This window comes from Alosa pseudoharengus, unplaced genomic scaffold (assembly GCF_046254945.1).
Source record: "Alosa pseudoharengus isolate Yale_2024_CS ecotype anadromous, Long Island Sound unplaced genomic scaffold, YU_APseudo_1.1 YU_APseudo_1.1_scf_8, whole genome shotgun sequence".
NCBI lineage: Eukaryota > Metazoa > Chordata > Actinopteri > Clupeiformes > Clupeidae > Alosa > Alosa pseudoharengus.
In genome coordinates, this window is record NW_027468870.1 from 31,403,066 (window position 1) to 31,415,565 (window position 12,500).

At 47.4% G+C, this 12,500-nt stretch overlaps 1 protein-coding gene across 1 annotated transcript in view; it reads right to left on the minus strand.

The window, feature by feature from the left end:
- Positions 1 to 12,500, minus strand: part of LOC143112708 (roundabout homolog 1-like) — a 30,670-nt gene that overhangs the window by 12,210 nt on the left and 5,960 nt on the right. Inside the window, exons 7-14 of the mRNA XM_076274975.1 lie at positions 12,079 to 12,200; positions 9,484 to 9,718; positions 8,314 to 8,435; positions 7,663 to 7,834; positions 5,644 to 5,847; positions 4,056 to 4,082; positions 2,026 to 2,068; positions 427 to 581 (exon numbers count right to left, since the gene is read on the minus strand). Coding sequence (XP_076131090.1) covers positions 427 to 581; positions 2,026 to 2,068; positions 4,056 to 4,082; positions 5,644 to 5,847; positions 7,663 to 7,834; positions 8,314 to 8,435; positions 9,484 to 9,718; positions 12,079 to 12,200 — 1,080 coding nt within the window. The remainder of the gene's footprint in view (positions 1 to 426; positions 582 to 2,025; positions 2,069 to 4,055; positions 4,083 to 5,643; positions 5,848 to 7,662; positions 7,835 to 8,313; positions 8,436 to 9,483; positions 9,719 to 12,078; positions 12,201 to 12,500) is intronic.

Here is a 12,500-nt window from a genome sequence, read left to right on the forward strand (position 1 = left end):
GCTCTGTACACACACACACACACACATGCATGGACGCACGCACACACACACAGCCAATAACCAATGCACCAATGTTTCCCATTCTTCCTACACATTAGCGTCTTCTCGCACTTCACTGTCTATGGCACTGAATCTTCTCGCACTTCACTGTCTATGGCACTGAACACCTTTGCACCTGTGCACATTAGCTGTAAGGACACCTTTTGTGTATTGTCTGTGTACATATGTGTCTGTGTCAGTGTGTGTCTGTGTGAGTGTGTGTTTGTGTGTCTGTGAGAGTGCGTGCTTGTGAGTCTGTGTCCATGTGTATACAAACGCTTGCATGCGTTTGTGTGTGTGTCTCAGTGTGTGTGTGTGTGTGTGTGTGTGTCTCTGTGTGTGTGTGTGTGTGTGTGTGTGTGAGTATGTGTGTGTGTTTGTTCTCACCGGGGCGGCTGTACGTGGTGAGGTTGCTGTCGCTGGTGCCGTTGCCTCCGTTACAGCAGTTCATGCTGCGCTCCTTGTGGTTGCCGCAGGCGTTGGGCCACGAGTCGGCCAGCCAGGGCTGATTGGCCGTGTCGCCCATGTTCAGAAGGCCCGGTCTACAGGGAGGAGAGGAGACGAGAGGAGGAGAAGGAGAGGAGGAGGAGGAGAGGAGGAGGAGGATAGGAAAGGAGGGGTGAAGAGAAGAGAGAAGAGAAGAGGAGAGGAGAGGAAAAGAGGAGAGAGGAGAAGAGAGAAGAGAGGAGAGGAAAGGAGGGGAGAATAGAGGAGAAGAGAGGAGAGGGGTGGAGAGGAGAGGAGTGGAAAGTAGAGGAGAGGAGGCCGCTTTAGCAACATTGGTTTCAAGTAAACATGTACCAAAGTAAATATGCATAATGTATGTCTGGAGAAGCTAATAAACAAGTATGTGCACACACGCATGCACGCACGCACAGACACACACACACACACACACACACACACACACACACACACACATACATTCTTGTTTTCGTGTGGGGACCTACATCACCCTTGGACACCTAGCCCTATCACATGTTTGCACCATCTTTACTGATCATTAAAGAAATGTAACTGGAGCTGGGTATGTGAGCGCAGGGAACTAACTTCTCCTTACTTCAGAGACCCCAGGCCCGTACATATTTAACCCATTTGATTTATTATGCAGCCATCTGAGATCAATAAATTATTTGTCTCAACATGACGTCTTTAAAGAGACATCCCGAACATAATTTAAGGGGCGAACCCAGAGGACAGCTCCTCTCATCTGGCCTCACTGGAGTGTGGAATGCACACACACACACACACACACACACACACACACACACACACACACACACACACACACACACACACACACACACACACACACACACAAACACATAAAAAAGAAAACATAAATGTTTCACATTTTTACATCAGAGGGACACACTATGAATGATCTGAGCCCCTGGAAAATTCTGGAAAGCTGTTTGAGTGGTGTTGGTGTGTACGTTTAAGGAATGCTATAGAAATGATATTCCTGGAAAGGTATCGAGGTGAGAGGTACAGTAGCTCTTGTATGTACTCTCATGTTTCCTGCATCAATGAGCATTAACTAATGATGACTCTAATGATGTCTGAGGACATTAAAACACAGCAGAGCTGCATTAATACTTTACTAGAAAAACACTGCATTAATGTGCACAGTACATTTCTCATGCATGGAACATGGAACATACATAAGCTCTCACTAATTGATACAGATGTAGGGATGGTACACACACACACGTATACAAACACACACACACACACAAACACACATACACTATACTGTACATATACACAGTGCATGTTCTGTATTCTCCACTGGGGTAATGACTGGGTAGGCATTTGGTAAGTGGCTTGCTTCCATCAGTGTACCAATATTAAGGTAAACATCTCCCCCTAGTGTTTAGAGAGGCATACTGTACATACAGCTGTGATTTTCCCTTTCTCTCTCTCTCTCTCTCTCTCTCACACACACACACACACACACACACACACACACACACACAAACCTACCTTCCAGAACTGCAGACTGCTTCTCCACCCCTTTGATAGGCCACTGAAAAAGAGGAAAATATTTAGAGAATTGTTATAAACAATGTCATAAATAAATACAAATATACCAAACCCGCGCTCCTGGTCCCAGTAATGCTCTTTGAAAGCTCTAAGTGACTGTCTATCTATGTGTTCTATCTCAAAAGAGAAACCTGATGAGCAATGAAATTTCCTCTCTCCTCTTCAGCTGATAAAACATCAGAATTCCCCGAGTCATCTCCTGATTTAGGTGGTCAACAAACACCTTGCCAGCATATTAGCTGAGTCACAGTGAGTCTTCTTCTAAATAACATGATTTACCAGCACTAACAACACTTATCTGGCCATGAGTCACACTTCAGCACACACAAACACATACATACTCTCTCTCTCTCTCTCATTCAATTGAAGACAAACACGCAACCACAAATCTCCACCTTAGTAGGACACGGTACACCTGCGCTATACAAAAACACCAGTTTACAGAACACCAGCAATCAAATGCCATCCACTTATCCCTAGGGCGCCATTCACAATGAATGACGACCCCTTTCTACCTGACACATCCTCAACAAGTCAGCATTAGTCACCGCCACCACAGAATTACCCAGTAAGCCTCAGTGAGGGTTCAATGCAGGGCAATGGCAAGTGCAGACAGGGGTTGTGGTTCGACTGAAAGACTGTTAGTGTGTGTGTGTGTGTGTGTGTGTGTGTGTGTGTGTGTGGTTATGTGTTTGTGAGCCCTGCTGTGAGAAGTTGAGAGGTGCATACCTGCGTGTGTAGGTGTGAATTTGCATTGATGTGCATGTGTATGAGGAGATGAGAATGGATGGTGCATGTGCGTGCGTGTGCTTGATTGTAGATTGTTGAGCATGTATGCACGATTCATGTTTACCTCTAATGGCCCTACTAATCTCTAAATATCTTTATCTGTAGATATGTGTGTGTGTCCGCCTGATAGCAAGTGTGTGTATCTTAGCTCTCACTCCTAATGCCAACAGACTGCTATTCACAGCGAGCTTACATTTTTACAGCCATGCTACAACCCCCACAGGACTGTCTGGTGAAGCCTTCACAGGACACATACACACACACACACACACACACACACACACACACACACACACACACACACACACACACACACACACGCACACACACACACACACACACACACACCCATACACACACACTTCAAACCCTGCGAATACAGTGTATTAGAGCCGACAGGCTCCCCTCCTGAATGAGAATAATGAATGAGGAGCGCCAGGCTGGCTATCGCCTCTCAGCAGGCCCTGTGCCGTGGCTCTCCAGGGAGCAGAGAGGCAGCCGAGGCCGACACCTACACCAGGATTAGAGCCAGTCCTGGATGCCATCTTCCCCACACACTTATCAGGCAACTAGCCTCTTACTTATCCTTCTCTGACCAATGTCTGTGCCATTTGTTCAGAAATGAATAATAGCCTAATGAACACTTTAATCAAATCATTGGAAGATATTTGCCTTTGAAAACCTAAGCATCTCATCAAATTCTGAAATGAGTAGTATGTTGTCAGGGTCAGATACAAACTACAGGAATATGAGCATGAGGCCAACATGCTGTAGCAGTTCTGCCTGTCCCATGCTGATGATGGCCTAGGGCTGAATCACATATGTTTATTGAAGACATGGTCCAATACAGATTTATAAAGAGCTAACGCTGGGGAGTTTTCAACTTTGTTTTCACAGTCTTTTTGGAACTCACACCCTAAGAGGGAATTTAATTGTGGAGTTGAGTGTGCCTGTGACTGTGTGCTACCATGCAACCATGTAGAGTCTAATGTGCTGATCTCTATCTTTCATTTGTTTTTATTGTATGACGTTAATAATCTGTGTTTGCTTCCCCTAATATGAAGGCCAAGAAAAAGTCAAACCCTTCATCTTTAGGGAGGCCTTTTCCATGCGTTCATGTGGAAAAGTCCTGTTGAGAGATACACTGATGATGCAGAGAGAGGAAAAGGAAATTAACGTACCTGTCGGTGTGAAGGTGAAGGATGGCACTGTGGGGAGACCAAACAGCACTGTCAGTCACACACACACACACCCACACACACCGATTTAATTCCCATACTTCATTTTTACATGCAGCGCTGCTCAAGAGGGGGGCGCAACTATTATTGTGTGTCTGTGTATAGGTTGCTAAGTGAGGCTAAACACACAGACACACACATACACACACACACACACACACACACATACAACCACGCATGCACACACACACACACAGGAGTACAGAACAAAACACCTCATTCCAAACAGCCTTGGGGAGTAATTGAGGTTACTGTGGCTACAATGGGAGAGATAATTGAGTTAGTGAGACTCACACTACTCTGAATCATTAACCCCCTCCCCCCACACACACACGCATACACACACACACACACACACACACACACACCACAAACACATATGAACACAGCAGAAATACAAAAATACAAAACCATATAAATAATTTATACACATAGCCCCCCCCCCCCCCTTACCCCATCCCACAAACACACGCCACCCACACGCACACACACACACACACCCTACATGTGGAAAACAGCATCGTGTTTTTAAAAAAAAAGCAACACGAAATGTCACCCTTTGAATGTCAGTGTGATCTGTGATGCGCTGGTCCTCTGATCGGCAGGCAGCTTTGAGCTCTTTGAACTGCTGAAAAGATTACACCAAACGGCTCGCCTTTCTCCATGCCTGCCTGCCTGCCTGCCTGCCTAGCGCATTATCAGTTTATCAGCTTTGAGCATGAAAGAAGCCGAGACCAGGCACGACAGATAGACCCAAGAAGAGAGACAGGGAGAGAGGGAGAGAGAGAGGGAGGGAGAGAGAGGAAATGAGAGAGCAGGAAAGGTGAAAAAAAAAACCCTAAAGTGATAAAACTGAATGAAAGAAATGAAATTATCGCTGTGTCCCATTGGTAACCTTCAGAACCGTGGGGCACAGCGTGTCGACGGCTGAATGCCATCTCTGCCCTGCTCTCTGTGCTGTTATCTGGTCCTGCGCTCACCTCCCATCACCTCGCTTGCTCTCCATGGTGCGTTTTGTAACATTGACCCCACAGCCTGACCTTAGTTTACAAGATGTGCAAGATGCTAGTGCAAGATGCTAACAATGGCAAGGTTATTGGTTTACTTTGTTACTACATGAGGTGAGCTACAGTAAGAGTCATAAAAAGGTCTCTCTCTTTCTCTCTCTCTCTCTCTCTCAATTCAATTCAATTCAATAGAACTTTATTGTCATGACAACGATACAATTTGTATTGCTTTCTCTCTCTCTCTCTCTCTCTCTCAACACTGGTGACAGCTTTCCCTAGTTGTATGGTCCAGGTTCGGAAGTCCGGTTAGAAGATGGTGTGTAGGTTCCGATGAAATGACAAGAACTAAGGAAAATGTGGTATGCTTTAGGCTTTAAGACTTTATCCTGACAAGAAGGCATCCACACATACACACACACACATACAGTACACACACACACACACACACACACACACACACACACACACACGCACACACACACACACACACACACACACACAGAGACAGAGACACACACACACACCTTTGCGAATGCCGGCGTAGCTGCTGCTGAGGCCGCTCCTCTTCTTGCGGTGTCGGTAGAGCCAGACGCTGAACACCATCAGCACCAGCCAGCAAGTGGCGCCGATGCCGGCGATGAAGGCTGGCTGCTTGACCACGTCTGAGATGTGAGACAGCGTGTCCCTCTCCACACCACTCTCCACCACCGTCGGCATACCCGAGTGGTCTAACCAGAGATACAGAAAGAGAGAGAGAGAGAGGGAGAGTGGAAATAGAGAGAGAGCGGAGAGAGAGAGAGAGAGAGAGAGAGGGAGAGAGAGAGGGAGAGCAGAAATAGAGAGAGAGCGGAGAGAGAGAGAGAGAGATGGAGAGAGGGAGAGCAGAAATAGAGAGAGAGAGGGAGAGAGAGAGAGAGAGATGGAGAGAGGGAGAGCAGAAATAGAGAGAGAGAGGGAGAGAGAGAGTGGAAAGATGGAGAGCGGAGAGAGACAGAAAGAGAGAGAGAGATGGAGTGATGGTAGAGGGAGGAGAGTGAGTGAGGGAGGGGTGAGAGAGACAGATGAATAGAAAAGGAGAGATTAATGAAAATGAAGACGAGGTTGTGGACAATCGGAAGAAGAGGATGCCATGGGAAAAAAAAGAAATGAAGTGTGGGGAATGTAGAGGAAAGAGAAGAGAGGGACAGAAACATCAAAACATGAGTGTAAATCAGACAGGAGTCAGAGGCCATACTCATGTCCCAGTAGCCACAGATCACCACTCACAGAAGAAGAGAAAACAACCACGACATGCACACACAAACAGCTGGGACTAAAAATACAGTAGCAACCATTTCTCTCTCTCTTTCACAAGCCTGTGGAGTCCTCCTCCACCTCTCCTCATGACATTAGCCTGAGGCTAGCAGGCTCGGAGGCTCTAACCACTAAAGAGGATGCTGTGGGAGGCTGATACTGATCATGTGAAAACATTAGATAGCATAGTGGCAAAACAAACCACACTCTCTATCTCTCTCTCTCTCTCTCTCACACACACACACACACAGACTCTCGCACACACATACACACACACACACACACAGACTCTCTCTCTCACACACATACACACACACACACACACACACACACAGACTCTCTCTCTCACACACACACACACACACACACACACACACACAGACTCTCTCTCTCACACACACACACACACACACACACACACACAAGACTCTCGCACACACATACACACACACACACACACACACACACACACAGACTCTCGCACACACATACACACACACACACACACACACACACAGACTCTCGCACACACATACACACACACACTGCTGACTCTCTGACTGACTGACTGTGAAAAACCACATCTGAAGTCGGACCACTGTGACGAAGCTGCAATTACCTCTGATTGCACGACTGAATGAGTGAGATTGTGTGTCTGACAGTAACAGGACTGGATCATGTATGGACATGCTGTCTCTCTCTCTCTCTCTCTTCTCTCTCTCTGTGAGACAAACTTCAAAGTGAGGAGATTTTGTATTCTGTGACTTCACAGTTTAACATGCTGCATCAAATCTCTGGTTGCAGTCAACAAGGAGACACATGAGCCTTCAGATGGAGTGGCTGGCAAAGTGACTGTCCCATTCAGCAGTGATTCAAAGCAGAGGGAGACTCCTTACATGATTTATTCCCATAGAGGAGTGTTAAAGTTAACAGCCATGTCATGTTTAATGACTTGTTTTATGTGTCTGATGTTAACCTTCACAGATCTGTAGTCTGGCTTTTTACTGAAGTTCATTCTCACCAATCTATTTACCGGTGTCTGTGTATGAATTCATCTTTGAATGTAGGTGTGTGTGTGTGTGTGTGTGTGTGTGTGTGTGTGTGTGTGTGTGTGTGCTTGTGTATGTGTGCTCTGATGTCAGGACCGGCTAAAACTAGATAAAAAACGTGTTTAAATGTGTGATATTATGCCTTTTTCGTTCTTATTTTATATGTGCTTGTGTATCTGTGTGTTTGCGTGTGGCTCTCACCTATTTCAAAAAGGGTGACGTCACTCTTGACCCCTGGGCCGGCCCCATTGCTGGCAGCGACCTCCACGCTGTAGCGGATGCCCGGCGAAAGGTTGGGGATGATGACGGAGAAGGTGGAGCCATCCACTGTGCGGTTGACATGGTAACGACTTTCGTTGCCCAGACACCAAATCTACAGAGAAGGGGAACAGAGAGAACATGGCCACTGATGCAGCTAGACACACACCCATAAACATAAACATAAACATTAAAACGTCTTACGTGTAAGAATATCATAAGATATAGCATAACATTACACTAACTCTGTCTGTCACACACACACACACACACACACATATATATATATATATATATATATATATATATATATATATATATATATATATATATATATATATATATATATATATATATATATATATATATATAGAGAGAGAGAGAGGCGTAATAATGAATGTGTACAGTATAATGCACAGAGGAATTAGCCAAGTTGGGTCAGTGGGGCATGCTTTCAACAGTAGATGGCGCTAAAGCTCTTCAGGTTATGCTGGCACTGTGCTTGCGTGGTGGCCTCTGTTTGTGGAGGGAGAGAGGGAGAGGTAGGGAGCTGTCTGTGTGTGCGGAGAGAGGAGCGAGGTGCCCTCTGCTTACCTTGTACTCCTGGACCATGCCGTTCTGTTCCTCCTTGGGAGGCGGTTGCCAGGCGACCAGGATGGCGGTCCCATTGGTGTCGCTCTTTGTCACGGTTACGCCACGTGGTGCCCCGCTGGGAGCTGTGACAGAGAAGCGCAGAGAGAGAGAGAGAGAGAAAGAGAGAGAGAAAGTGTGCAAAGGAGAAAGGGAGAAAGAGATAGAGAGCAATGATAGAGAAAGAGGGAAGGAGAGATAGACAGAGAACAGAGAGAGAGTTAAAGAGAAGAATGTAAGGACGGGGAAAAAAGCCTCCAGCCTCACCTTCACCTAACCTCTATCAATCTGTCCTACTTTTAAACCCCGTTCCAACCTCAAATTGATGACAGGTCCTAGCAAGGGCCACATCGGCGTCTCCATATGCTATCAGGCAGAGGATACCGCAAGTTTAAAAAATGGCTATAAAAAGGCCATAAAACAGAGACAATACGAGCGTTAAACAGCGCAGAAGGGCCTGGGCGACTCCACTCTCGTGTGCTTTCCCAGTTCCTCCCCAGGCTCATAAAGAGAGCCACAAGTGCTGACTGTTTCCCGGCAAACGCGCATCTAAAGGCCTAATCAGGAAATCGCTGGGAAGATTTATTTCCTGTTTATTGTTTCCAGGGGGGAGAAAAAGAGTCATGAATTGGAGTGGTGTGTATGTGTGTCTATGTGTGTCTGTGTGTGTCTGTGTGTGTTGTGGGGGGGGGGGGGTTAATGGGTGTGAATCACAGGAGCCGGCGGGCACAGGAGTCCTGCTGCTGCCTCTGAGGTGGGATTAAGATGGGGTAGAGGAGGAGGGCACACGTCAGCAGGGCTGGAGATGGGACGTACAGAAAACAATTAGCTGCTCAATTTGTAGTTAGCCTGGCTGCCTCGGCTATCACTCACACGCCACTTACGCAACACAGACACGCCAGTACCCATGTGGGAATACACAGACTCACATACACACACACACACACACACACACACACACAAACACACACACACACACAGAGAAACACACCAGCCATTTGGAGTTAGCTTAGTGTTTTACACATTCAAAGTTTCTAAACAGACTACTATTTGACGACCCCCCCAATCCTTCTGATGGCAGCCAATTAAGCCCCTTTACTCCTCCCCACCCACCTTCCTCCATGGTCCACCCACCTTCCTCCATGGTCCGGGCCACCTTCACTTCGCTGTCGGCGCCCTGGAACTCGTCAAAGTACGGCCGCACTTTGAACTCATAGGTCACGCCCTTCTTCAGTTGGGGAACCACGGCGCCATCCTCTCCAGGTGTTCGCACCTCGAAGACGACCCATTGACCCCGGGCCTGCCCCGCCTCGGACGTGGGCCGGTACATCACTTTATAGCCCTGGATGTACTGGGACTGTTGCTCCACCTGTTGGTGTGGAGGAATAACAACAACACAGAACCATTAATAACTGGGCATGTATCTCCACAAAACATGCATGCATCACAGTGATAGTTCACTGCATTGGTTAGAAAAATTACCTCTGTTTCAGCACACTGTTCCTGTATGTGTTTATCAATAAGAGTGCCAAAGAAACGTCTTGTCTTTTTTTGGTGTGGTGACGTCTGCTTGGATTTTCATATCCAGTCATTAGCACAGCTCTGGATGAGCGTCCTCATGTTCACTCAAATGTGTTTTTCATTTTGTGTGACAGAAGCCATCGTTCTATTTATTCCCACAGGCGCCCAAACCTCAGCTCAGCTCCAACTAAACAGGGTATTTCGGGAGAGAATTTCATGCCTAAATAAATAGCAGCACTAAATCCCAAACCCGGCATCAGCAAATAGCACGGCTTTGGTGTACTGCGGGATGGTAACCATGGAGATTGGGAACATCCTGTGTGCAAAGGGCTCGTGCCTGGCGTATGCTTGTCTTGTTTCTTGTGTGTGCATAAACACACACACACACACATCTCTCTCTCTCTCTGTCTCTCTCTCCCCTTGCAGCCTTATTTCTCTCTCTCTCTGTCTCTCTCTCTCACTCAAACATACAAACACACACACACACACACACACACACACACACACACACACACACACACACACACACACACACACACACAAACCCCATGTGGCCCGACGGGAGGTCTCCACTACAAGGCCTCATCTCTTTCAGCTGCAGACTCACAGGGGTGAGATCAGTGGGAGGTGACCACTTCCTGCCGTCCTGCCACCACTTAAGCCGTCCCCAGTGGCCCCCTCAGGCCTTACGCCAGCGTTCCAGCACCCCACACGGGTCAGCAGCACAAAACTGGACTGCTCTTCCCTTCCCATGCAGCTTTCACATTTGCTTTAGCACTCCCCGCTAAGAGCTAAAAAAAAGAAAAAAAAATGCTGCCACATCAACATCCTCTATCAACACCAGCTGCAACATCAACATCAACTCCAACATCATCCGAGTGAATGGGAAGCACCAGACAGTGCCATCCAAAAAGCTCAGAGGTCTGGATATCATCAGAGCTTATGGAAATATGTGAATCATGAGAAGGCTTCTGCTGTGTTTCCAGTGCTTACATCAAACTGGTCTGGGTATCTATGTCAATACTGCACCATCCAGACTCATGCTGTTTATTATACGTTTATATGGTGATATGCTCACTTGTATACAAACAAACAGAGTACCATTACAAAGTCATGGCGTGAATGGCAGACGTTAAAAACGTGACTGAAAAGGAGGGAACGGACGCAAACAAAGTGAGGCTCATCTCCTGGCCGTGGAGCGGCAGCTCAAAGGGTGGCGAAGGCCCAGCATTCCTCAGGAGCGCGGCATGCAGGTCTCTCCGCTGGGCCTCAGCTAAACTATTTACATTCTGCCACTGTGTTTATGGCCCCAGCCCTGACGTGTGTATACACACCCAGCCATTCGTCAAGGCCAGGCCACCATTTGTCCCCAGCTGCAATGGGGAGAGAAAGAGACAGAGAGAGAGAGGAAAGAAAGAGAGAGAGAGAGAGAGAGAGAGAGAGAGAGAGAGAGAGTAAGAGATAGAGGCAGAGGCAGAATGAGGGGAGAGAGAGTAAACTGCAGCATGCTTCTATAGCTGAAGCTGATTAAAAGAAAAATGGCTCCGCCGGCCCAGGTGGTCCTGATTTAAGGGCGAGCTCCACTTCTCCGGAGCTCGAGGCGGAGGGCTCCACTTGTCCTCTCGGCTCCCTGGCCAAGCTCAACTCTCGTCCTGACAGAGAAGCCTCCCCACCAGCACTGAGGGACCCCTCCTCAGCATGCAGGATGCAGCCTCCGATAAGGAGATGAGTAAGTGGTTTGGGAAGCAGCACTCGTGGGCCCAACCCAGGCTGGACACTAGAGCTTGGGGGGATTAGGGGACGGGTGGAGGGTGGAGGGTGGAGGGGTTTCATATTTGAGGCGAGGGGTATGAAATGTGAGTCCTCTTGTTTTTTTTAGTTCGATTGTTTGTTTTTTTGTCTGCGATAGAATGGGAGTGAAAGTCCTGGGGTCTGAGGCTGAGGAGGAGTGCCTCATTTGGGAAAAAGGATCCCATGCCCTTAGAGAATGGTGTGTGTGTGTGTGTGTGTGTGTGTGTGTGTGTGTGTGTGTGTGTGTGTGTGTGTGTGAGCGAGAGAGAGAGAATGAGAGAGAGAGAGCATCAGTGTCTGTGTGTCTATTGCCTGCATGTTTGACAATTCAGAGTGACTGTGTATGTGTGTGTGTGTGTGTGTGTGTGTGTGTGTGTGTGTGTGTATGTGACTTTGGATAGATATGGGGTTACTCACGGTCCACTGCACCCTGACGGAGGAGGAGGAGAGGATGACGGGGTTGTGGAGGTGGATGACCACGTCTCCCAGCTCCCTCTGGATTTGACGGTGGTCCACGCCCTGAATGGTGGGCGGCGTGTCTGCACACAAGACAAAGAGGGACGTGGGATTGAGCAAGGGGTTAAGTATGTGTGTGTGTGTGTGTGTGTGTGTGTGTGTGTGTGTGTGTGTGTGTGTGTGTGTGTGTTTATCTATGACTCAGTTCATCTGGCGTATCCTCTTTAAAAAGTGCTCATACTCCCATACTCATTATGCTACTGCTATTACTAAGGCATCTGCCTTCATGCCTGCAATACACACTATCCATAAATCACTGTCTGGTTGTGTGTTTGCATGTTTGTGTGAAACCTCAACCCTCCTGTTGTATCTTTGACATAAAC